This window comes from Puma concolor, chromosome A1 (genome assembly GCF_028749965.1).
Source record: "Puma concolor isolate L17-30 chromosome A1, mPumCon1.1.hap2, whole genome shotgun sequence".
In the NCBI taxonomy this organism is placed as follows: domain Eukaryota; kingdom Metazoa; phylum Chordata; class Mammalia; order Carnivora; family Felidae; genus Puma; species Puma concolor.
The window spans coordinates 87,034,689-87,062,459 of NC_141667.1; the positions used below are offsets into that span (position 1 = coordinate 87,034,689).

At 39.1% G+C, this 27,771-nt stretch overlaps 1 protein-coding gene across 4 annotated transcripts in view; it reads right to left on the minus strand.

Moving 5' to 3' along the window:
• Positions 1–275: 275 nt before the first annotated feature.
• ADGRV1 (adhesion G protein-coupled receptor V1) overlaps positions 276–27,771 on the minus strand; it is a 567,138-nt gene continuing 539,642 nt past the window's right edge. For all 4 annotated transcript variants that reach the window (XM_086696839.1, XM_086696829.1, XM_086696845.1 and 1 more), the window contains 3 exons: positions 12,553–12,744; positions 9,553–9,730; positions 276–708 (listed from right to left, as the gene is read on the minus strand). In XM_086696839.1, the coding sequence (XP_086552965.1) occupies positions 590–708; positions 9,553–9,730; positions 12,553–12,744 (489 nt within the window). In that variant the 3' untranslated portion in view covers positions 276–589. The remainder of the gene's footprint in view (positions 709–9,552; positions 9,731–12,552; positions 12,745–27,771) is intronic.

Consider the following 27,771-nt stretch of genomic DNA (forward strand, 5'->3'; position numbering starts at 1 on the left):
AGATCCCTAATTTTATAATGAGCAGAAATACATACTTTTGATGAAAGATGATGCAAACTGCAGTATCCCCGTCAACACGTAGTGTAGAATCTTTAACAGACGATAACATTTTATGGTTTTTAGGAATGAAAGTCTTCTAAAAGCTGTAAAGTCTTAAGTCTGGATGACCTGTGTCAATACTGGAAGAAAAAAGGTGCTTGACCACACTAGGTAAGCGTGTTTCTTTGCTCATACACAACATTTCCTCATAAATAACGAGCCTGTGTGATGTCATATGGATTCTATTGTTTTTATTGATTGTTATTACTTTTATTAAACAATGTTAGGCATGCAGGATGATTAAAAAAACAACTAGTATTCTTGGAATATATGGTATAAGGGATAGAAATTGATCCAGTCTTCATCATAGCAATGAATTTTCAGGTTGCACAAAGATAAGTAACTCATATTCCCAACACAACAATCACTTCTGGGTTAATCATCCAGTACAATTCATAGGTTCCTATTATAGAGCTGTATGTAAAAAATTAGAGTTTTAGTTCAAAACCAATACAAATACGAAAGTATCATTCTAATGGTCACTAAGGCGCTAGAGGTGGGTGTCAGCAATGGGTATCCTCCTGAGTTCCACGATCTGGGAGTCAGTCAAGGTGCCTCCCTCCTGGCTCCCTTGACCTGATTCATTATCACTGACACTGAGACCAGCACCTGTAATAGAAAAAGAATACACACAAAACTCCCAACCATTAGTGCAGTGTTTTGAGGGCCAAGTTAAATCAAAACAACACGTTTATTTCTATTACACTGGTAAATAGCGAGCTATACATTTCGAATAGATATCATTATTAATTTTTTTTAAGTAGGCTCCACAGCCAATGTAGGGTTTGAACTCACCACCCCGAGATCAAGAGCTGCATGCTCTGAGAAGAAAGAGCTGCACTGACAACACCTGCAGTCATATCAGCGCCCAGAAGACACAGGCTCTGAATGACTCAGATCTGATCCCAATATAAAAATAATTGCATAACACAGAACCAAAACAGATCCATACACAAAACCCACAAGGCTAGCTGTTAATTACAGAGAGCGCCCAGAATCTCTGTTTTGAGGAAGCTCCACTGTTCACTCCTCGTTTTACAACTCAGAATAATTCAGAGAATTTAACACTGTGCTGGAGTAATACCTTGTTCTTCTCTTGTCTAATGTGCGGAGGAACACAAACTCTCATGTTCTCTCACACACACACACTTACACTCACACACTCACACACAGAATGGGGATGTGGTCACAGGGTGTGCTGCTGGGCTGAATCACTACCGATTACAGGTCCCACTCCTCCCCCTCTGCTGGGCACACACGCTGCAAACAAGAAGGAAAGTGAAAAACCAGTTGCTGGGCAGCCGAGACTTCCCTTTCTGTTTGAAACGCAGGAAAGGCACATGTGCAGAGTTGGTAGCTATGAATTAGGTTCGTCTTAACCTAGTTGGGGATGGAAGGAGGAGCCCACCACTGCCTTCTTCTAGCCAAGCCCTCCTTCTTCTGGGTCTGTCCTCCCCACCCTCTCTGTGAAAGGTTGCTGTTGAAACCCCACTTCCACCCTTTGCTTCTGGGACACTACACTTGCTCATCTCATCCCCTGACCTGCTGGTTCTTTCCAGAGCTCTTCTGCTTTCTCCTGAATCTCTTCCTTCTATCTCACCACTGGAGGCCTTGTCTTCAGTCCCGCTTCAAGGCCCACACTATCTGCGTGACCCGTTTTGCTCTCTAGCCTGACGTCTCACTACTATCCCCCTGCCTGAGATGCCCTTCTCATCCCCCACCTCCTTAATCTGGCTGCCTCCATTCTTCCTGACAGTATCAACTCAGCGGTTACCTTGGCTACCCACAGAAACCTGATGGTTCTCTTTCAAAATTTCTGACTCCCTCATTGCATCATATCCCTCATATCTTTGAATCTTCTAACTCACAGGACAGTGCTCAGCACACTGTGGGTGTTCAGTGAATGTTTGCTGAATGTATTAATAAGCTATGCTCTGCGTTCTAGTTCTCAACAATGTTTCTTCCAGCCTTATTGCCCGTTCTGTTCCTCTGATCCTTTCTACATTTCGCTGCCCTCTTCTTCCTGATGTGTCACTAACACATCAAGTCTGGAACCGTCTGCATTGGCTTTCAGGACACATCCTAATCTGGCTCTACCCTACCAAATAGACATACTTCAACATTTGCCTATTGGAAAGCTTTCTCAAAGTGATCAGGTCTCTTGTCTCATCCTTCATGTGCCCATTAATTCCAGCCTGAGTATCTTCCTGCCCATCCATCAAGGCCTATTCCCACACCCTTCCACAGATAGCTCTTTCACCTTCCTTCAAAACAGGGAGGTAGAGAATGCAGTATTTGAAAAGAAAAGTCCTAGCTTATACCTGAAAAAATATGAATCACATACCCTTTTTTCTCTTAAACTGCCCAGGTTTGGATAATAAATTATGTGGTATCTCTCCAGATAATGTATATATAAGTCATGGAGCGAAATGTATAACAAACACCCATGTACTCTTGGAAGTTAATAACTAAAATATTGCCAATGACAACATTTTTAGAAATTTAGTTGCCAAAACGAACACATTTAATGTGAAAAAAAAAAATCAGATTTTTGGTTTCTCTTGAAAAAGCAGAGGGCAGCACTAGGCCTGCATTTTTGGAATGAAAAAAAAAAAAGGAGCAAAAACATGGATCTGGCACTACCCTCTGGTTTGCCACTGTTTTCTCATCTGGTCCTCTTGCGTCATCTACAGTATCTGCTTGGCCCCTGAGGTAATATTTGAATCTGCTATTATGTCTTAGAAGGAGGGTAAAAGGTCCATGCTTCTCTGCCAGGGGAGCAGGGGAACTGTCCCACTTGGAAGAACCTGAGTGGATTAGAAGACCTTGGCTACTCTATAAGGAGAAGGTAACTGAGGCCCTGAGGCCAGTAGCAGCCTCAGGTAAGGAGGAACAAAAGGGCTAAATAACAAAGTTGCCCAATAGGAGATCAACTACAGAGATCTGCCATCAGGGCAGAGTGGGGCTTAATGAACAAACTAGTATGAGCTCCCACTGACTTTGTGCTGGTCTGCTCCAAATCTCCTTAGGAATACAGAAGTGTTTGCCCAGCATATTTACAAAGCACACCAGAGAGAAGTTCTGTACCGAAAGCCTGCTGAGCAGACAGCAAGGAACAGAGGGGACTGGGCTGGGAGGTTTAACATGGGGCGTAGCTTTCAAAGTAATGGCTGTCACCATCTTGTTTTTAACCCAGACCCCTGTGAAATGTCAGGAAGTTGTAGATAGAGTCTTCCCTTGAATCACCACATCTACATGACCCAGCTCATCCTCCTTCTCAGTTTCTCCCAAGCTGAAATAAATGCATATTACTCAATTCTTAATCCCTCACTGAGACTCAGAAAGGGCCCATATTACACACAGTAATAACATGACAGACTGGGAGCATAGCCCCAGGCTTCTGGGCTCTTTGTAATGCATAAGTAGTCTGGGAGGGTGTTTTGCAGTGAGTATCAGGATTTTCTGAAAGGAATTTTTCTGCTTAAATTTTAAGCCAGAAATTCAAGAAAAATCCACTAACTGTGGTAATAGTCACCTTTCCCTATGGTAGAATAGGTAATATCAAAGAAACTAGATGTAATATCTTACATTCATCTAGTGCCTCTCCTTTCTTCAACATTTCAATACAGTTTAGTTAGGAAAGGATGATTATTAGTCTTGTTTTACAGATGCAGGGATTGAGTGGAGATCAGGGTGTTGACTGACTTGCTCATGTCACATAGCAGGGAAATCCCAGAGTGAAGATGTCCAATGGTCTTCTGACCCCAAATGTAAGGTGTTTTCTTCTATACCATACTGTCTTTTGTGGTGGCAGTTCTAATTGTGCTACTTTGTCCCTGGTCTAGAACACATTTTAAACCTTCTCGGCACATATTCAAGCCACCCCCATTCCTACCTCACTTAATAGTCATGATGCAATGAACACCCGGGTGTTTCAGAATGCAGCATGGATATGTAAAATTGTTTTTAGGGGTACCTGGGTGGCTCAGTCGGTTTAGCTGCCGGCTCTTGGTTTTGGCTCAGATCATGATCTCTAAGTTCCTGGTTTCAAGCCTTGAATATCTGCGATTAAGGTGTGGGGCCTGCTTGGGATTCTCTCTCTCCCCCTTTCTCTCTGCCCCTCCCCCACTTGCACTGTCTCTGTCTCTCTCAAAATAAATAAATAAACTGAAAAAGGGGCACCTGGGTGACTCAGTCAGTTAAGCGTCTGACTTCGGCTCAGGTCATGATCTCATGGTTCGGGAGTTTGTGCCTGGCGTTGGGCTCTGTGCTGACAGCTCAGAGCCTGAAGCCTGCTTCAGATTCTGTGTCCCCCTTTCTCTCTGCCCCTCTCCCACTCCTCTTTCAAAAATAAATAAATGTTCAAAAAAATTTAATAAACTAAAGAAATTGTTTTTAAGCATAACAATGAGCTGAACCAAACAATTTATACAATGTGCTACTGAACTTAGACTGCCAGCTACTGATAGATTCTTTACACTAACAATCTCTAAACCCCAGGAAAACTTACCAACTACTTATAATAACTCTTATTAGCTAAATGAGGAAACTGAAAGCTTGAGTCACTTGCTGAAAATCACACAGATAGTGGACTGCAGAACTAGGTTGCCAACACTGGGCTCTCTGACCCCAAGGCACATTCCTATTTTCTGTGGATTTTTCAAATGTGACAGTAATACAAAGGTCATTCTCCCTCAATCTTCTAGCTTTCCAAATCCTGCTCTTCCATTTTGATGCCCACTTAACTTTATTTAGCACACTGGTCTCTAGAAGTTTTTGAAGTTAAATAAGTCATTGTGATTTTATGTGATACAGCTGAAAGAGAAATTTATTAATGAGTTCTTAGAGCAGTTTGAGCATTTGGGCCTTGATTCTGAATGTTTTTGTTTCTATTCAAGGACTTGTTATTTATTTTCTTCTGACTGAAAAAGAAATCATTTGAAGTTTTCAATAAAGAAATGTTTACCATGACATTTGTGTCCTTGGCCTGAGTAAAGCCAGGAAGCTAAGAGATGAGGGATGATAAGGAATCAGATTAGTCTCTCTGGGAGGAGACCTCAGTGAAGAAAGACCCTGTTTCTAAGCCTAATATGTTCCAAGCCTGACATATTCTAGAATCTTGTCATTTTTGGATCAACATAAAAATCTGGTCACTCACCTCATAATCTAATACTATACAGTGCTCCAGGTCAGTGCCTCTGATGTCCTTTACAAAGCATCTGAAGCATTGGGATTCCTTTACCTTTGGTACATGGCTTTTCAAAGGGTCTAGGGTGGTATGAGAAGGACAGCTTTAAGAAAATGTATTCCCAGATCTTTAACTTCTATGTGCACTCCTTTGTTTTTTTAAAGTTTACTTATTTAAGTTTTTTTTTTAAGTTTATTTATTTATCCAAGGTGGGGCTTGAATTTAAGGCCATGAGATCTGACTGAGCCAGCCAGGTGTCCCAAGGTGCACTCTTCTCATGAGTTTTTGATAATTACTTACCAAAACATTTAATATTTTAAAATCAGTGCTGACTTACTCAACTGCAGATTAATAATAACTATAATGATAATAAAAGAAAATTTGGACACTTTATATATAGCCTTATGGCCACAGAATAATTTTAAATTTCAATTTATATACATGTTTTGTGAGAGAGAAGTATGAGTAAGTGAAGATTAAATGAATTTCAAGCACAAAATATATTACATTAGGATAAAATTCTGTGGTGGGAGTGGAGTGGAAATACAAGTTCAAGGAGAAAAGACAATTATGTAAAATTTCCAACTCTAAGAAAACAGTCTGCTCCTATATTTTAAAAATGGAACGAATAACAATGGGTATCTAGTTGCTATGATATTTAGATTCCTATGAAATAGTTTAAAAGAATAATGCAAAATTTTCATTTTAAACTTATAATACAGTGGAAATTACATTATTTGATCCTATTTCAACTTATGAAAACCTTTACATTTTTATTAAAATATATGCAAAGGGTTAGATAGCTTTTCAAAGTTGTTCAGTGGTTTAAATGAAAAGGGCTTAGAAGACCCACTATGCCCAGTATGAGAGCTGGAGTAAGCCATGGTTAAAGTGGACCTGTGATACATTAAGGTTTATGAACTCAAATGTCACAGAGACCAGGTGGGATAGCTTAGACCGGTGACCCAGGTCTAGTGAGCACTGGACAAATCAAAGATCTCATGCTCTGTCTAAAGGGGCAGCCATTACACAACTCTAATCAAGGAGATTTTAGGATTGTGCTAGACTTTAAGCACTCTGTTGCTAGATTTTTCAAAAAAAGAAATTGTGGGGTTTTATGGGACACCTCTAAATTTTTTTTTTTTTAAGATTTTTGTTTTCAAGTAATCTCTATACCCAACGTGGGGCTTGAAATCATGACCCCAAGATCAAGGGTTGCATAGTCTGACTGAGTCAGCCAGGCACCCTGGAATTTCTCTAAATTCTTAAATGTGTACTTAAAAAAATGTTACAACACTATGAGAATCAAACAAAACCCTCTGTTGGGCCAAATCTGGCCTATGCATCAACTGTAAATTCAGCTGTAGGTGGAATGGTATGTGGACTGCTCCTCTGATTTGACCATATTCTACGATGAAGCGTCTAGGGGGTGGTGCTTTTCTGAAAACAGAGGGATCCAATGTTACAGACTGTTATTTTGGTCTTTTTAAGTATTTATTTCCTAACAAGTTTAATGAGCTCCAAAGAATGCTAAACTCATCTATAAGTAAGCAAGTCATTCCATACATTCCTGAACTGAATGCATTTAATACTTGTTATATATATAGGACCCACATCTAATTTAATTATCCTGCAAGAATTCATTTTATGTTTTCAGTGTCATAATAACAACTGACCACTTTGTAGTGCTGGGGACATAATCTTCCCTGAGAATTATTAGTAATCTGAAAGCCCCTTTCTAGTCCTAATGCTAGTGAGCATTTTGGGCAGTTGTTCATTACCTCCTTCATAAAACTTTCTTGTCTCTTTACTTCTTTCTCAGCACGCTGCAGTTTCCTTTGTGGGACCCTCTTCTATTCACTCTTGAAAGGCAGATATTATCTAGGATGTTCTTCTTCTTTCCCTTCCTCACCTCTTTTCTTCTTCTCTCTCTCCTTCATTCTCCCAAGATCAAACTTGTCCATCCCCGCAGCTTCAAATATAGTCTCTGCATGGATGCATTTCAAACCAATACCTTCAATCCTAAACCCTCAGCTTAAGATCCTTCAAGCCTGAATGTTTAAGATCCACCAGGCCTAATAACCAATAAGTCCAAATCTGAACTCACCAGTTTGTCGCTGCAAACAAATCAATGAACAAATGCTCTTTACATGATTCCTCAGCCTCTGAAGTGAGAAGCAGAAGCCTTTACTGACTGTCCTCTGAGTGTTCGCTCAGCCTTCCTCTTGTGCTCATCTTCTCTTTCTTATTTCCACTTCCTAAATCTGGGACCCAAACCCCATTCCCTTGGACAATTGCAACAATCTCCCAGCCTTTCTGGTTTTGCTTCTAAATTTACTCTTCATACTTTTCTAAGAGTTATTTTGCCTCAAAAACCAGTGGGAACATGCCATTCCTCTCCTCAAAAACCTCCATGGCTCACTAGGTTCTATAAAAATCCCACTCCTTAACATGGAATCTGAGCAGCATTTTAACATTATGTAAAATACCAGCAAGTGTTCTGCTCCCACAAAATGAATCTATTACTAAATGTGTTCCGGAAACACCAGGTTAAATTAAGTGAAGTGGGTTTCTTTACTCTAGGACTTTTCAGAGCTGCTAAAATGCTAATTGAATTGTGAATCTTTGCAGTTTCCCAAATAGACTCAGTCAGGGGATCCTCCCATTGAGGAGGGCTATAAATATCTCAAGGAGGTTGTTCGCTGAAACCCAGTTGGGGAACTACAGTAAATTATAAACCATGCAGGTTTCAGGCCTTCGTGCTGCTGCCTGGATGCAATCACCTTCCACCCTGGCCATGCTGCAGGGCAGGATCTCTTCTCCCCAGGCACCTATAAACTGAGCACCTATAAGCCCCAAGGCATGGTTCATTCTACTCCCTCAGTCTGCAATGCCTTTCCTCCACCCTTCACCTATTTAAAACCTACATATTTTTCAAGATACAATTGAGAGCATTTAAAAAGATTTCCTTGATCTCTTCAATAATTAATATTTCTTTTCACTACTTATTTACTCTTCCTTATATCACGTTTGTGTGAATGTCTATTCCTCCAAGCAAACTCTTAAGTTTCATTTTTCTTTCATTCATTCATTTTTCCAGCAATATTGTTGGATATGAATATTGGAAAGTATTCATTTTCCAAACACTATTCTTTTTTCTTTAATTTTTTTTTTTTTGATGTTTATTTGTTTTCGAGAGAGACACAGAGAGCAAGCAGGGGAGAGGCATAGAGAGAAGGAGACACAGAATCTGAAGCAGACTCCAGGCTCTGAGCTGTCAGCACAGAGCCTGATGTGGGGCTCGAAGCCACAAACTGCAAGATCATGACCTGAGCTGAAGTCGAACCCTTAACTGCCTGAGCCATCCAGGTGCCCCTCCAAGCACTATTCTTAATATAGGCATATATATATATATATATATATATATATATATATATATGCCTATATTATATATATATATGCCTATATTATATATATATAATAAAATATACTTGGAATAATTATTTTAATAGGCTCATCTGAGCATGGACATATCTTCTTGCTTGCTTGCACATCTAGAAATGAAAATTTCACTGACATTTTTATACCACTGGCAGTTCAAGATCTTTCTGAGGAAAAAAATTAAAAAAAAAAACTGCAGGGGCACCTACCTGGCTCAGTCGATAGCATGGGACTTCTGATCTCAGGGTCTTAAGTTCAAGCCCCACGTTGGGGTAGAGTTTACTTAATAATTTAAAAAAAAATGTTTAAAGGAAAGGAAAAAACCCGTATATTTGATTTGAAAACAACTATCTATTGGGGTCACAGGCTGAGTGGGGTTGAACATGTAGGAGGAGCCAGTGAGATACAATATGTGATGGTGCTTGGAAAACGAAAGAACTACATGCCGCCCATGATACTGCCTTTGAAATTCTTTGCTTCAAAGACACTCCAGGTCTCCGTGGCAGGTCAGAGGCAAAACTCTCTGAGTGAGATCCCTACCAGATTGTCTTACAACACTGAGATTGTTTCAATGGTATCTTGGTGTTACATCAAGATTCCAGGACAGAGACATTTACATTTAGAGTATGCCTTTTTCTTAAAAGCAAATTATAAATTATTTTTAGATTGTGTTATAGTTGGTGCCAAGAACAAAATATCCTAAAGTTTGGCTAGGATTAGGAATGGGTCATGAGAATCAGGATGTGTACTTCATGGGAAGAGGATATAAGTTGTAGCATAGCAAGAGTGCCTACTTCTAATGTGGTTTGTGGGTTCATACATACCAGTTTTTAATGCAAATATCAAGTCATCAAACTCCTGGGACTCCTCATCAGCTATTAGTGACCCCTGGCCATATCCTCCAGAGGAAGGAAATGTGGCGCCATTCTGCGGACTTGGCTTCAGGTCAGGGCTGGCCTGACTGGCTTGTTGGAAGGATGCTCTCTCCCAATCAGGTGGCACCTTTTTGGTGTAGGGTGGGGAGAAAAGGAAACAATAATATCAACACTTACATAGTTACTCTGATATCTACATGAATAATTTATCTCCACATTCTTATTACAAACATCAAGTGAAGGGACTGCTGAACTGTTTAGAAGAAGACCTCTTTAATTTTACCTTTTGTCCTTAGAGACAACCTAATCTGGTGTTTCTCAACAATTTCTCTATTAGAATTACTTGTAGATTTCTATGTGGTCATGTGTGGGGAAAGAAAATTATTTTTTAAACCCAAACAACATGTTTTATTTTTTTGTAGGATGTATGGGAAGGAAACTGTTAAGAATATAATGGGGGGAGTTAATGGAGTGGTGGACAAAATAGCCTAAGGGGAGTAAAAGGTAGAAACTTCCAGTTACAAAATAAATCTTCACACAATCATTGGATTAAATGATTAAAAAGATAGTTCTAACCCAAAATGATTAAATGTATTCACTTCCCTCTGGGTCACTGATAAACAACCCCTTAATCCTTCCTTGCCTAATGCTTTCCCTTCTCTGCGTGGCTTTCTAGAATGTCGCTGACAGTCCCTCACTGACAGCTGGATCAAGGCCAATTCTGAGCTTCTGAGGAAGGCAGGACACACTTGAAGGGTGTGCCATTGTGCAACACCCTACATGAACATTCAAGTAGTGGCTCAGGCCCAGGAACTGAATTGTCACAGCTGCTCCCTCTCGACACAGGGTTTTCTGAGAGACTACAGGGGAGCCTCCTGCTGAGAAAAGTGACCTGAGGACTGTAGGAATAATGTGAGAGAAGATTAAGCCTTAAAATATTTCAGTAAGAAGTTGACCATCTAGAGCCACACCGCTCAGCAGAGCTTTCTGTGATGACACGGATATTTTAAATCTGTGCTCTCCTTCGCGGCAGCCACGGAACACGTGGCTACTGGGCACTTGAATGTGGCCAGGGTGAGCGACAAACTGAACTTTTAATGCTGTTTAATTTTACTTAGTTTGAATTTAAATAGCCACACATGGCTAATGGCTATTGTATTGTATAGTTCAGATCTAGACAAATGCTAGATTGGATAAACAACAAAGACAAAAAAACATTTTTTTTTTTTTTAAAGATTCACTCCTGAATCGTTGGTTCTAAAAGTATCCATTTCTGGGGTGCCTGGGTGGCTCAGTCGGTTAAGCTTCCAACTTCGGCTCAGGTCATGATCTCGCGGTCCGTGAGTTTGAGCCCCGCGCCAGGCTCTGTGCTGACAGCTCAGAGCCTGGAGCCTGCTTCCGATTCTGTGTCTCCCTCTCTCTCTGACCCACCCCTGTAGATGCTCTGTCTCTCTATGTCTCAAAAATAAATAAACATTAAAAAAAAAAAAAAAGTATCCATTTCTATTGGTACCAACTACAATGTGAAAACAATTCCATTTTAACAACTTTGGGGATATAGAAATGGCACTAGATTTCTAAACATGTAAGGGTACTAAAGACATATCCCTATTCTTAAATATACTTGTGATCACTTACCTATTTTAATTTTAACCTGACATGAATAAAATCCTTTCAACATTTAACATGGGAGACAAAAAATATCACTGAGCAGGTAGATTATCTATCTACATACCTACCTACCTATTTACCTACTTACCTATCAATAAACCATTACCTTTTCAGACAGATGCACTTTGATTTCTTGCCAGATTTCAGGATGCAAACACAAATACTGTTTCCCTTGGTTTTCCTTTTTTAAAATGTTTATTTACTTATTTTGAGAGAGACAGAGACAGCACAAGCAGGAGATGGGCAGAAAGAGAAGGAGAGAGAGAGAATCTCAAGCGGACTCTGTGCCATCAGCACTGAGTCCAACATGGGGTTCGAACTCAGGAACCAAACTCAGGAACCTTGAGATCATGACCTGAGCCTAAAACAAGAGTCCGATGCTTAACTGGCCACCACGCAGGTGCCCTTGCCCTTGGCTCTTTAATACAAAGACAGCAATGTGAGTTATGTAAGGAGCAATAAGCAAGCATGCTTCTGGCACTGTAGAAATGGTCAGGGACCTGCATACTATCTCTTCCTGGACAAATGTCTTCATGTAAGTTTAAACTTTGAGCATTGGTCCCAGTGCTATGGGTAGCATTACTGACAGATTGGTGACAATGTGATTTAGACAGGGGAAAGCAAAATGATGAGGACAGAATGCAAAGAACAGTGGGAAGTGGATATCACAGAGGACATCCTGGATAGATTTTTCTAGCAGTGCTGCTGAAGCCCTTTTCCAAGCTTTTGCCCTAAAATATTTTCTGGTACTTAAAAAGAGTTTTAGCCTCTTTTCTTTTCACTGAGTATTTGCTGGGATCCAAGTAATGAGCTGGGATGGGTGAAGAAAGAGAGTGAAGGACGTATTTTTAGGAAGAACAGTATTTAAAAAAAACATTTCCAAAGCACATCCAGTCACTGCCATTTTAAATTAGGAAGATTTTGAAGAAAGAGACGACAAATTATGTTCTGACTTCCCAGTACAAATCGCTGGTTAGTTTAGCTCACAGGGCAGGGAAAAAAAGAATTAGGTAACAGGCATGATACCACAGTAAGCCAATCAAATACCACTGATCAGAGGCTGTTCCCAGGAGAGGGATTTAAAAGTCACACAGTACCTTTTAACCTGCAATCATCTTGAGGTGGAGGTGGACAGGGAAAGGGGGAGGGAGAGAGAAAGAGGGAGAGGTGGGAAGAGAGGGGGAGATGGGTACAGAAGGGAGAAAGGAGGAGGGAAGGGGAGGCAGGGAGGGAGGGGAGAACGTGAGCAACTGCAAGAGCAAAGGCAAGAGCAGGCACCTCCTCCATAGCACTGATAAGGTTCTGCGTGGACTTGCTGATTTCCCCTCCAGCAGGAGGCATGCCACTCCCTGGTGTGAAGAAGGCTGTGCTGGGTCCAGGGTGTCCATTCATTTCCACTGTGTAGCTGGCCTTCATAGGGCAGCACGTCTGGTTGTGCAGAATGAAATAAACCACAAAAACATAAAGTCCCTGCAAAAGAAAATAACACTAGTTTGTTAAAGGAAATCCGGCTACCGCAGCTGAAAAATAAAGGTGGTTGTAAGCATAGCCGGATTTTCTACAAGCATTCAAATTCTACCTGAAGCTGGGAATTACAGAACATGTTACAAGGCTAGCAAGGCGCCACTGTAAATTTCTGGATGTCACAAAAAAGTTTTCCAATGTTATTTGGGAAAAGTGCCCCCTCACTAAAAACAAACCAAAACAAAACAAAAAAACCAACACATTTTTTTCTTGATTAAAACAAAAGTGACTCTGAAATCTAGCCCTACAAATATGTGAAAACAAACTGCAGACGCATATCTGATTAGCCGTGTACCTTTTTGTTATAGAAAGCAAACCTCTTGCCCTCCAGAAAATTACTCTTTTCCCATGGATCTCACTTGTTCTCATTTTTTTCCTAGCAAAATGGTTGAAGTGAGGTAGACTTCCAGAAGGGCAGTACTAATTGAACCTTCTGATTTTGTTTATACAGCTCACTGACTTATTTCATTTGAAAACAGCATCACTGGGTAGGGACTCAGAGGAATTCTGTGAATTGCTTGGTATTTAGCGTGCCTTGCTTCTCAGCGAACGTTCCAGGAGACAACAAAGCTATCTTGTGAGTTCTTAAAGATCTGCTGGCCCTTTAAATTCTTTGGCAACCTAGTCAAGCTCTTGACAATTGCTCTGCTTCCGTCACAGAGAGCAACTCAGATTTTGCATTTGTGTTCCAGACATGGCCTACACTGGCTGTCCTTCATGATTTCTACAAGGGATCTACTGTATACTTCTAATGGTGCTTCTATAATGCTTGGTAATTTTGACCTTTATTCTCGGCCAATAAAATATGTTAAATTGTGGCTTTTGTATCTGTTAATCTTGGTGTTTAAGTTTTGGAAGCAAATTAGAATCTCCTTAGTTATGAAAATTCTTACATTAATCCACAAAAATGAAAGCAAGCTTATTAAAGAAGAAAAGGAGTTAATGTTAACATTGTTCATGAAATACGAGTAAGTTTCTTCGTTTTGTGAAGCTTGCATTCTCACATGGTTCATGACATTTCTAGGAGTATGGAAGCAATAATGCAAATAATATACTTGTGGGCTTGAAACTTGTATCTGCTGGTATAAAGAGCAAAGTGTCTGTTAGAAAATACTCAAGGCATAAGAATGACAATGAATTTTTAATAAAATGAAATTCGAACAGTCTGCATGATGGGCATGCTAGCATGTGAGCTATGTTGCCATTTCTAGAATACTGCCATAAATTAGGTCTTTCTCCCCCTTCCAGAGTTGGTATCCAATCTGTATAATTAACAGATATGTTTTAAAATCAGTGGTTCACCTGCTAAAAATATTTTTAAGTATAATTACCTTAACCACAATATAAAGTTACTAACAGAAACATGTTTCCTTTTGAATTAGGGTTGTTTTGTTTGTTTTTGAGCAACATTAGTATTTTAAGTTATGTAGTTAAGTGAATTAGTTTCACGTGCAAATGATGATATAAACGTTAGCAGAAATAAATCTTCCTGAAAACACACACACACGTCCAAAATTTTTCTTGAACAAGTAATTTTTCACATGGGTATGACCTAATTAAATTGGCCACAGCAATAGACAAAACAGGAAAAAAATTAAACTGTCAGCCTTAAAAACTGTGAGAATGTCTCTGATTTATTTCAGGATTTCTCTAAGTGTTACGAAGTGATAGGGTAAAAGCTAGATCAGGAAACAAAAACCATGTTTTAAAATCCATCTCTAAGGACCCATTTGTTAAAACAGCACATTCTCTCTTGTTTGTTTTTATATCTAGCCTTTTGTGCTTCAGGAAAGGAACTGCCTGCTGAAAATAACTTGCATGTGAAAATTACATGTGTTTTTTTTTCCTTTTCTTAAAAGAATACATATACAGCTAATACTTTGAATCTTTTAGATGTGCCCCCAGGAAACATAAACATTTTAGAAAAGAAAAGAATGTTTAAATGTAGATCGTGTGACATTTGCCTGGGTCCGGCCCAGGCTGGGCAAATACAGAAAAGGGAGCTTCTTTATCTAAAGTACTCAGCCATGGAGATTTCTGACCTCAGAGTAAAAACAAGTTCCTTTCCTAAACACTGCATGTTTCAATCCCAGGCTCTCCCTTATATGCTGGTCTGTAAAATAACGTAACAGAGAATCTAGAATCTCAAGTGTTCAATCCAAAATGCTGACCACCCACTATATGTGCACTGTCAGGCACTGAGATGCAAGGAGAAAACATCAGATTCCTACTCTCAAGTTGCTCACAGAGACAACAATACCTTACAAAATAATAGGTTAACTTCGTTTAGAAGCAAGACCTATATAATCCATCCACCTGTTGTTCCTATGCTTTACTCAGGGAAGGGTGACAGAAGGGAATTCTTTCTGCGCATTGCTATTTTGATAATTTTGTTGGATCTCCTACTACAATGATGAAAAATGTTTTGAAGGTCTTTAGTTAGATTGTATCTGGATGAACCATACCTACTATGGCCAATTTTTTATTTTATTTTATTTTTTTGATTCAGGCATTTAAACTTATTGGCAAACATTCAGTGAGACACAAACAGACCATAATGTCTAAAGGAGTTAAAAGATTCTCCTAATATGATCAAAGAGGAAAATAAGTATAGGAGATGTGGCTGCTTAACTCAGTGATATCTATCAGTTCCATTAAGGTGGGAAAGAATCATCTTTGCTATTTGACAGATCTTCCCGAGAGGAAGATGGAGAACCGGGTAAAACAGCAAGTTGATTAAGCTGCCTGCTCCTGAAGGAAGTGAAGTCTTAGGGCTTCGTGCTGATTTGGAGAACTCATCTTCAATCTGAAAGTGCCTCCCTCTGAGGACTACGATACAGCCTTCAAACAGGAGCAGTTAATCTTGGCAGGACTTGTAAAAAGATCTCACAAGAAGGTAGAATCCAGGTATTCAAACCGTAACTGCATGCAAGCTGTCACCGTCGGCAATCCCCTTTGTCTCTGCCTCGCCCTTCCCATAATTCCTTCAGGTTATAAAAAAGTGGTGAAAAAATCAAATGCATTCAATGAGCCCATTTAAAAACAGCTGCCCAGTCCCATTTCTTTAATTTTAAATCGGCTCTAAATAAAGCGAAACATCAGCTCACTATTTTTTCCACGTTCCACACAAAGTGTGACAGACCTTACACTGTGTCCTCCACCAGTGAACATTAACACACCCATCCAAAAAGAGCTCTCACAGATACTGAGCTAAATGTGTTCAGCAACCTGACATACTGACTCCACACAACCTCTACTTCTAATATTTATTTCAGTTTCTGGCAAAGAGTTTTGGCCAATGATACATGATAAAAATATGCAGGTGATAGTGCCTAGCCTGGCATTAAAACACAAAGAATTAAATGTCTAGACACTAAAATGTAAAGTTTATAGAAGTGCCAGCACTTAAATATTTGAGGAATAAAAAGCTAGAGTTCCACAGGTAATGAGAAATTGGTCTTACAGACACCACACATCTCACTGTAACCACAAAAGTTGAACTACTGTGCTGTTAGTAGTTGGCACTATGATTCAGAGAGTTTGAAAATAAAGGGGATTTTGCTAATATAAAGTCCAGTGAACTAAGATGAAAAAGACAAAGATTAAAGGAATTACAGAAGCTAATAGGGAAAAAAATACTCAAGAATTGTTCATTGCTATACTTGAAAAGGGGAATCCAAAGAATAACTGAAGATGAATAAAAAGACATAATATTAATATAATAATAATTTCTTGTAAAAGAAAAAAATAACTGAACCTTCAGATTGAAAGTATAATACCATGTACCAGGGAAATTTTGATACAGATTCCTTAATACCAAATCATAGCCTTACTAAGTTTTAAACTTTAAGATATTCAAGCAGAAAAAAAGCCAATCTGTGACTAAGTGGTAAATTTTAGGCTTTCTTCAGACTTCTTTACATCAACTAGTAGTGCTAAAAGACAATGGAACAATATCTATTAAGTTCTGAGGGGAAAAAGTGGTCCAAGAATATTATACTCAGCCAATAGAGCATTTGAAATTATCAACCATTAAAAAAATATGCTGGGAATGCAACATCCATGTATCCTCTTGGGTGGAGGTAACCCAAACTACATGATAATAAAATATAACCAATAAAGAGATGAATTGCCCATACTGAAGAAAAAACAGAATTCAGTACAAAGATGGCAAAAGGATCATGTGGGGTGCCTGGGTGGCTCAGTCAGTTGGGTATCTAACTCTTGATCTCAGGGCTTTGAGCCCTGTGTTGGGCTCCGACCTAGCAGTCTGGAGCCTGCATAGGATTCTCTCTCCCTCTCTCTAAAATAAACTTGAAAAAAAAAAAAAAAAAAGGATCATGTAAAAAGACCTATATATCTATGCATTTAGATATAAAACCAATACTTAACAAAATTATGAGAATTAGAGAGTCAAATGAAAAAGTTAAGTCTAGACAACCTAAAAAGATAATATTAACTAAGAAAGTTCCTAAGGTTGGGATAGAGGAGATGGGAGACATGATTATTCATGATTCCATCTTTTACAGCATGTTGTCAATCAATACTATAAAATTGAAATACCTAGGTAATAAAAAACAGTGATTCTAATCATTAAAAAAAATTTTTTTTTAATTTTGAGATAGAAAGAGTGAAAGAGCTGGGGTGGGGGCACAGAGAGAGAGAAGAGAGAGAATCCCAAGCAGGTTCTGCACTGTTGGTGCAGAGCTTGACTTGGGCTCAATCCAACAAACCGATAGATCACGATCTGAGCCAAAATCAAGAGTCAGATGCTTAACTGACAGAGCCACCCAGGCACCCCTCTAATCCTTTAATGTATTTATAATTTCTTGTCTTCTTTTTTCTTTTTTTTTAAATTTTTTTTTTCAACATTTTTTAATTTATTTTTGGGACAGAGAGAGACAGAGCATGAACGGGGGAGGGGCAGAGAGAGAGGGAGACACAGAATCGGAAACAGGCTCCAGGCTCCGAGCCATCAGCCCAGAGCCTGACGCGGGGCTCGAACTCACGGACCGCAAGATCGTGACCTGGCTGAAGCCGGACGCTTAACCGACTGCGCCACCCAGGCGCCCCTGTCTTCTTTTTTCTTAAAGTAAGCTCTATGCCCCAACTTGGGGCTTGAACTCACAACCCTTAGATCAAGAGTCACATGTTCCTCCAAAGGATCCAGCCAGGCACCCCTACCTAGTATATCTATATTTGTGGTATAGAACAATTTTTTGAAATTCAACAATTACTCCTCTTCCATTTTAGTTTTTCTAATTAAATTTTCAAATAAATTTAGTTTTGTATATTACAGCAAATATAATATGGTCACATAGTTTAAAATTTACTTGTAATTAGACATCCAATCGTATTTAGTATTCCAAAAAACGTGTCTAGAATGATGTGCACTTAATGTTACTTTTATTTTTAAATAGCCAATGGTATTCAAAGAGACTTAATGACATATGTATGTATAAAGTGGGAATGATTTTAAAAATGATCCTTTGTTTTTAATGCCTCATTTGCTCTTTCTGGTGCTCTTCATTCCTTTCTTTGAATTTTTTTTTTTTTTTCAACGTTTATTTATTTTTGGGACAGAGAGAGACAGAGCATGAACGGGGGAGGGGCAGAGAGAGAGGGAGACACAGAATCGGAAACAGGCTCCAGGCTCTGAGCCATCAGCCCAGAGCCTGACGCGGGGCTCGAACTCACGGACCGCGAGATCGTGACCTGGCTGAAGTCGGACGCTCAACTGACTGCGCCGCCCAGGCGCCCCTTCATTCCTTTCTTTGGAACAGGATTTGCCCATATCACTTCCCTTTCCTTCTAGCCTGCAGAACTTTTTAGCATTTCTTAGAGTTCAGATATGTTAGAAATAAATTCTTTCAACTTTTGTCTGCCTGGAAATGTCTTTGTTCCATCTTCATTATTATTATTTTTAATGTTTTATATTTGAGAGACAGAGAGAGAGAGACACAAAGAGTGTGAATGGGGGAGGGGCAGAGAGAGAGGGAGACACAGAATCTGAAGCAGGGTCTAGGCTCTGAGCTGTCAGCACTGAGCCCGACGTGGGGCTCTAACTCACGAACTGTGAGATCATGATCTGAGCCGAAGTTGGACGCTTAACCGATGGAGCCACCCAGGCACCCCGCATTATCATTTTAGGGGAATATTTCCACCAGATACGGAATTCTAGGTTAACAGGTTTTTTGTTTGTCTGGGGACTTTGAAGATATCATTATACTGTCTTCTGGTTTCCAAGGTTTCTGATGAGAATAGTGTTTGTTTTTACCTTTTTCTTTTTTTTTGTATGCGATGTTCCCTTTACTTCCCCAAGCTGTCCCCATGATTTTCTATTTAGACTTTCAAGAGTCTGTGATATACCTGGGTATAATTTTCTTTGTTGGGGGTTCTCTTAAGCTTTTTGGATTTGTGTTTTTTGCTATAGAATTTTGAAAATTCCTGGCCATCACTGTTTCTGTTATGGTCACCTAAGGTTAATGAGGATTATTTTTGAAGTCATTTTAAAGGTTTTTAACCTTGGGGTGCCTGCGTGGCTCATAAAGTAAGAGCAGGTGACTCTTGATCTTGCGGTCATGAGTTTGAACTTCATGTTGGCTGTAGAGATTACTTTAAAAAAACTTTTTAGGGGCGCCTGGGTGGCGCAGTCGGTTAAGCGTCCGACTTCAGCCAGGTCACGATCTCGCGGTCCGGGAGTTCGAGCCCCGCGTCAGGCTCTGGGCTGAGGGCTCAGAGCCTGGAGCCTGTTTCTGATTCTGTGTCTCCCTCTCTCTCTGCCCCTCCCCCGTTCATGCTCTGTCTCTCTCTGTCCCAAAAATAAAAATAAACGTTGAAAAAAAAAATTTAAAAAAAAAAAAAACTTTTTAATCTTTATGCTTTTATTCTGTTTCAATTCTTTATAGTAAATATTTACCATTTTTTCCAAATAGTAATTTTTTTAACTACAAGCAAATTTGTCAGTATATTAACAAAGATCAATTCTATATAATGGGTTAATACAGATGAATTGTATATAATGGGAACATGGACATGTGGATAATTTTTTGTTTTTCTTTTCCACATTTTAAAAACTGAAGCATAGAGATATTAAAATAATAGGTATAATGTTTTTGGAGCCACAGGGAAAATGTGCAATTTCAAAATCTCCACATTTTTGTGGAGGCTTTACAAATGGCCTATATAAAACCAGTTATCTTTTAGATAGTCTAAGAAAGTGCACAAAATGATGCAGGACAAGGGAATTTGAGAAATGAAATCTTCATTAAAATTCAGTTTTCAGCTGAAAAAAATCACAAATTTGTGATAAAAAAAAAAACAAAACAAAAGAGTATCTTCCATTAAACTTTACCCTCCTAGAAAGCAAGAGACTATGTCCAGTTCACCATTATACTTTAAATTTGCAGCGTGGACCCTGGCACACAAAAGGAGCTTAAGAAATATTTGTGAAGAGATTATGGTTTTTAAATATCAGCAGGGGCGAGAGTGGGATGGGGGTGGGGACAAACGTGGGTCTGAGGCATGTGTTGATTTTAGTCCTCTGTTTCTCTCACTATAGTTAAGTGATCTGGTAGACGCTCAATAAAATTTTGTTTTGGTTTGGTCTTTCCATTTCACATGTTAGTTACATTGCCAAGACACCCTCATGGGAGAAGCAAGTATCCACTCCTGGCTGGGTCTCTGCTTTTTTGGGCTGGTGCCCCTCTGGTGGTGGGCTTGCTTGGTGCTTAGCTCTCAGGTGACTTTCTGGCTGTCTCTGGCTTCTCTGCTGGGGCTGGTTTGTATATTGCTGCTGCTGCTTCTTGCGGCCACTTCCTCTCAAAGGACTTCACAGCTTTCTGCTTTTGCTCTTCCCTTGGCAGACAACCCTGAAAAGTCTCTGTTGATCTCTTGTTTCTGCCTTCGCATGCTCGTGGGCTGCAGACCTACTGCTGTTTCATATCGCTAGTGACTTGGCAGCAAAGACAATGGATTTCATGCCAGTGACAGCACTGAAAAGATAAATCCAGTATTTGTGCATTTGTACATTATTTTAGGTATGAGATAAGTAGGAATTGCATCGTTCCTAGCCTCTTATTTTTTTATCTCTTTTTTTTCAGTTGCAGTGGCTTTTGTTGATGTTATTTATAATAAGAATCTACAATCTGATGTGTGCATTAAATATACAGAGAAAGGAAACAAGCAAGTTCATCTTGATGGACATTGGTTAGTCAGCACAATTGAAATACTTAGAAGTCTATGAGAATATTTATTACCTGAATGTTTTTACAAATTATTTGGATGGGATAGGCAATGACCTAGTGTTCACCATGGGTTACGTTAGGTTCTAAAATTTCTTACCATTTTAAGGGACATTATCTATTCAGAACTAGTAGAGTCAATACATTTTCAGTTGGCTTAGTTTGTTGACTTCACACATGTCTATGACTAAAATATTGGTTAGCAGGCCTTCACTTTCAAGGTTTGGACTTGGAAAGATGACCGTTCTTTTTTTTTCATGTTTTAAATTTATTTTTGAGAGAGCACAAGCGGCGAGTGGCAGAGAGAGGGGGACAGAGGATCTGAAGCGAGCTCTGCGCTGACAGCAGTGAGCCTGATGTGGATCTTGATCTCATGAACCACAAGATCATGACATGAGCCAAAGCTGGATGCACAACCAACTAAGCTACTGAGGTGCCCAGAAAGATGTCTGTTCTAAATTTTGTAATTCTTAGGAATAACAATTCTTTTTTTAAAAAAACAAGTTTCTTTCTTTCTTTTTTTTAACATTTTAATCTGTTTTTGAGAGACAGAGTCAGATCGTGAGTGGGGGAGGCTCAGAGAGAGAGGGAGTCAAAGAATCAGAAGCAGGCTCCAGGCTCTGAGCTGTCAGCACAGAGCCGGATGCGGGGCTTGAGCCAACAAACTCTGAGATCAGGATCTGGGCCAAAGTCGGACGCTCAACCGACTGAGCCACCCTGGCGCCCCAGGAATAACAATTCTGTATGCTTTTTACCATATATATCTAGAGTACAGACAAGATTATGTTTTCAGGCAAAGTTTCTACCTACAGTTTAAGGACGTATTTCCCTGCATGTCACTTAATGGACACAAGAAACATTGGTCAGGTTTCTTTGTGATAAATATTCATGAAACAAAAGACAATTATTAGGTTTTGCCTCAGCAATCTTATCTCCAGACATGATCCCTGTTCCTTCAGCCTTTTCTCTTGAACCTTCTTCTAAAGAAGAAGGTTCATCTCTGACACTCTTATTGTTCATCATGCTTCTGTTAAGTTTCAAAGCATGGAACACTTATCAGTCATATTACTTATCAGGAGCCAGACTATTTCTGCCAAGACAGAAGAAAAATTAAGGTGTGTATGTGTGTGTGTTTATGTGTGTGTGTGTTGTTATAAGAACACAAATCCCTGACCCCAGTAACTCCCTGCTTTGAGAGCCCCCAGATTAGAAAAATTTCAGAAGTACAGATTGAATTGGGTGGTAGGACTGAGGGATAGAGAAGGCTAGAGGTGGTCATAATAGTAGAGAGATGGAACTAAATAATGTAGAGGAGGTTTGGAATCAGAATAATTTTTTTATGGTTTTAATAAGAAGAGGTGAAGAGAATCCAGTTGGAAGAAATTTTGAATGTAAAACATATTTTTTAAATTAAGATGATAAAAATACCAAACTGCACCATGATTATTTATTTAAATCTTGTTATATCTATAAGTACTCTTTAAGAATATAATTTGAACCTATTTTTGGTTTATTCTGAGAAACCTCTGCCACAGGCACTGGAAATACTCAAAGTTTGCACATGGAAATAATATGAATAATAACAACAACAACAGTAACAAAATAATTAGTAAATTGTCTTTATGCTCTCTGGTTGGTTTTTCTATGCAGAAAAGATTATTCAAAAGTTTGCTTTTAGTTTTGTCTAATGGTAAAAAGTTTGCAAAGTGTCCAGCCAACTACAGACATGAGTCAAAATGGTCCATTGCTGATGTGTATATGTATATCAAACTGCCATGATATACACTATAGGTATCTTACAATCTTATTTGTCAATTATTATACAATAAACCTCAAAAAAAAAACCTCAAAAAAAAAAAAAAGGAACAAACTACTGGGGCGCCTGGGTGGCTCAGTCAGTTAAGCATCTGTCTCTTGATTTCAGCTCAGCCCACGGTTTGTGGGAATGAGCTCCAAGCTAGGCTCTGCACTGACAGCACAGAGTTTGCTTGGGATTCTCTCTCTCCTCTCTGTTTCCCCCTCCCCACTTGCTCTCTCTCTCAAAAATAAATAAACATAGAAAAAAAAAAAAACTATTGATACACATAACAACATCAATGAATCTCAAAATCAATATGCTGGGTAAAAAAAGCCAGACACAAATGAGTACGCACTCTATTGACACAAAATCCTAGAACATACAAATTTATATAGAGAGACAGAAAACAGACCAGTGGTTGCCAGGAGGGAGAGATGTTCTGCAGGTGGGCCTAGGAATCTTCTGGGGTGATGGAAATGATTGTGGTTTCATGGGTGTGTAACCACCTTGCTTCTTAAAAGCTTGAGGACAAACCAGAGTTTTGAATTTGTTGTTTTAACAAATTGGAAACTAATCTTTTAAACCAAGGGTCAGCAAACTTTTTCTGAGAAGAATCACATAGTAAACATTTTAGACTTAGGACATAACAGTCTTTGTCAAAAACAATCTGAAAATTTTAATTTCATACCATTTCCACATGTCACAAAATATTCTCTTTTCTATTTTTTCCCCAACATATATAAATGTAAAACCCATTCTTTACTAGTACTTTTAAACATGGCTCTTGTCAACATCCTTTAAAAAGTCTTTTTGAAGGATTTAAGAATCTAGCATTCAGAGATTGGTTAACCATTCTATAGATTAAGCTCAATTGTTTGGACAGTGGTAGTCGAACAAAGAATTGTGTTGATAATGATGAAAAGGGGGAAAACTGGGAAAACCCAGTGCCAATAAAAACAAGGGAAGGAATCACTTTACTGTGGAAACTAAGTTAAACATCACATACGTAGAAGTGAAAACATGTAAGATTTTTTTAAGTACTAGACTGGAGATCAGGAGAGAAGGCAAGGTTAGAGGCGTAAGTGTGGAAAAAGCTGTGCAGTAGTAAAAGCAGAAGCAACATCTTTATAGGATTCTTTTAAGGAAGACACGGTAAAGAGAAAATGGCTGAGTGCTCAGGATTAAAAACAGCAGGAGGACATTAACAGGAAGAGAAACCAGTGAAATAAACAAACAACTGATAGGTCAGGGAGGAGGACAGCTACAACTAACTATACCGAGGGAAGCCAAGAGAAGATTCTGTTCCAGAAGAGTGAGGTGGTCCACATTGTCAAAAAAAGACATCAAGAAGAAGCAAAAAGAGGCACTTGTTTATTTCAGGTATAACTAACATCTCTGGGGGAAACAATGACAAAAAAGAATAGTGAGAACAGACTGAAATATATATAATATATAGTGCTGTCCAGAAAAAGTACCCTAAGGATAGGGAATCACTGGATTCTTGAAATGGTATCAGCTAGTTTGTTAAGTATATGTGAAACTGGATGGGAGTGATTCCCCTCCCCCCACCTACTTCATTCATTATTATTCTTATTTAGAGCAAAAGACTATACAGCACAGAGGCCAATTCCTTTAAACTGAAAACTAAATCAGGTATTCCATCTGAAGATACTGAATGAATGTTCAATACATTTTCTACCATGATGGATTAATGTGGGTGTGCCTTCCTGTCAATTTTACATCTTCTCTGACACCAAGGTCCCTGCCGGAGATGCCCAATTTTTGTGTTCCTGACTTATTCCTGTTCCACAAGTTGCTGGAAGCAGATAGTCAGCCAAACACATAACTAGTGGACTTCTAAATCTTTTATATTGCCTTTTTTTTTTTTTTTTTTTTTTTGCTACGACAACCTTTATTGTTTCCATTTGGTCCACAGTTTGGGCAAGGGCTCCAGGGTGGTTAAAAAGCTGCCTAGTGGTTAAGGAAGAGGCTCAGGCAAAGCCCTGGCACCAGGGGGATGCCAGAGGGGCCTCTCAAAGGTTGCCGGGCTCCCAAGGTTCCAACTTGTTATACTGCCTTTTTTTTTTAATTAAAAAATTTTTTTTTAAGTTTACTTATTTATTTTTGAGAGAGAGTGTGTGTGAGCAGGGGAGGGGCAGAGAGAGAGGGAAAGAGAGAGAATCCTAAGCAGGATCCACACCATCAGTGTAAAGCCCAATGTGGGGTTCGAACTCATGAAACCATGACATCATGACCTGAGCTAAAACTAAGAGTCTAATGCTTGACCGATTGAGCCACCCAGGTGCCCCTTGTTATATTGCTTTTAAAAAGGAAAAAAAAATCTAGTAAACTTTTAAGAAATTCGTCATCACGACATGGTTAATCAAATATCAAAGACCATCTAAATGGCCTTGTTTTAGAAACAGGTGAATTAGGTGAATCAATTTCAAAATAATGACATAGTTTTTGTAGACTTTTATAGAAATGTGGAACTCAACATCCTATGTTTTGCTTTACTGAGACACACAGGTGTAAATCATGCACTGAGGAGACAGGAATAGCTTTCCAACTACAACTGGCAAAACTGGCAAATTCTGGGACCTCTCACCAGCATATAAAAATTCTTTAAGGTATCACACTTCTGGAAATTTTCACATTTATAGATTTAAGGTAATATAGCATCTAAACAGAAATCAGAAATAATTCCAGATATTAAGAACCAGAATATATATTGTGAAATATTCTTTGTTACGATTTTCAAATACTCTTGTGTCTGATGATTAAAGAGCTACTTAGTAAGGACAAATCATTTAATATCTTTTTGTTATAATTTTTCTGATCCGAGAAGGACACTAAAGTTTCTCCAGGAATGCTTCGTGAAATATTTGATTTACTATCAAAATTCTAAAAAAGTTCTATGGATATTTAAAAAAATTTTTTTTTCAACGTTTATTTATTTTTGGGACAGAGAGAGACAGAGCATGAATGGGGGAGGGGCAGAGAGAGAGGGAGACACAGAATCGGAAACAGGCTCCAGGCTCTGAGCCATCAGCCCAGAGCCTGACGCGGGGCTCGAACTCACGGACCGCGAGATCGTGACCTGGCTGAAGTCGGATGCTTAACCGACTGTGCCACCCAGGCGCCCCTGGATATTTTAATTTTAAAGGTCAAGAATAGGGGCATCTGGGTGGCTCAGTTGGTTAAGCGTCTGACTTCAGCTCAGGTCATGATCTTGCGGCTTGTTAAGTTTGAGCCCCACATACAGCTTTCTGCTGACAGCTCAGAGCCTGGAGCCTCCTTCAGATTCTGTGTCTCCCTCTCTTTCTGCCTCTGTCTCTGCCTCTGTCAAAAATAAATAAATAAGTAAATGAATAAATAAATAGAAAAACATTAAAGGACAAAAATATAAAGCAGCCCTAATTCACTGTTAACATTTACTGCTGAGGGGAAAGAAGAAAGGAAAAAAAAATACAGAGAAGCCAAAAAACCTCCAAAATTTACACCAAATCCTAACACTCAGAAATAACCACTCTATCTTGGATAGGAACTTTATTAAAACTACAGTTTCTACAGAAAACTACAGTTTCTGTACAGTTTCTACAGAAATTATTTTCTCCAACCCGTTAATTATGTAAGGACATGTTTTCATGTGTAAGCATTTTTTTTTTTTTTTTTTTTAAGCTGAAGATGGGATTTATAGTTGGGCAATTGCTAGGGTAACCTGAGATCCTGGTCTGCCTGGGACAATCCTGGCTTGCTTGGGATTCCTAGTTTAGCCTCTTGTCTTGGCATTTTTATTAACATCACCCGCTTTCACTCAAGGGTCAATGACAATGCATTCCATGGCAGTTTAGCAGGGCTAGCTAGGGCTCAATTAAGGGCCCAGCATTGTCAAAGCTATCCTATTTGACACAGAAGAGCTACTGGGTATATCCTAATTTAAAACCCAGATTCCAGCCAGCCTTCTTGACATGAGGATGGTCTGCAATTTAAATTCTTTCCGAACCATCTTTGATTCCTTCACTGAGTGAATACGGAATAGCTGAGTGTCTATCTAGGAGGGCACTGTAGTTTCCACGCAGGCAGTGAGCAGACAGGCTCAGTCCTCTCTCCAAGAGAACTTCATGTCCACAGCTCAGATCACTGCCTAATGGGGAACTGAGCAAAGCAGAAGATGGGCCCAGTGACTGGTCTTACTGAAAGCTGGGGATGCTCTTCCAAATATTTTATCTTTCTTCAACCAAATAATGTTGTATAGCACTCTTTTGGAAGTTTTTCACTGTCCAATGCATGGGAAATTCTATGATTCATACGAGAAATATACATACTGTATTTATTTATTTGAGAGACAGCAGGGCAGAGATGGGCAGAGACAGAAGGAGGGAGAGACAATCCCAAGTAGGTCCCACACTGTCAGCACAGAGCCTGATGTGGGGCTCAAACTCATGAACCATGAGATCATGATGACCCAAAATCAAAAGTTGGATGCTTAACTGACTGAGCACCCAGTGCTCCAACAATGTAAAAGATGTCGTACCTGCTTCAGAGAACTTAGAGTTAAAAGTATGAAGTATGTAAATAAAATTAAGCTATGATGTAGGTCCACACTCTCCAACGTCTTTCTTGACAGAATTTTTCAACTTTGCAATACCAAGTTTTGTATGTGAGCATGTATTATCTGTCTTGTGAGTGACCTCAAAGGGAAAAAAAGATTTCGTTTCATGTATTTACTCCACAGCCAATTCTTCAGAAATGTTAAACATGTTATAGTAGTGAAAGATAAACTTTCTAGTAGTGCTTCTTTTAATTACCAGAACCTCAAGTCAATATTCTTTTCCTTTTATTTTTTAAAAAAGAACATTTTGAATAGAGTATTTCTTTTCCTTAGCCCAAACAAACACAAAAAATAGCAAACGAGTATTATATTGTTTT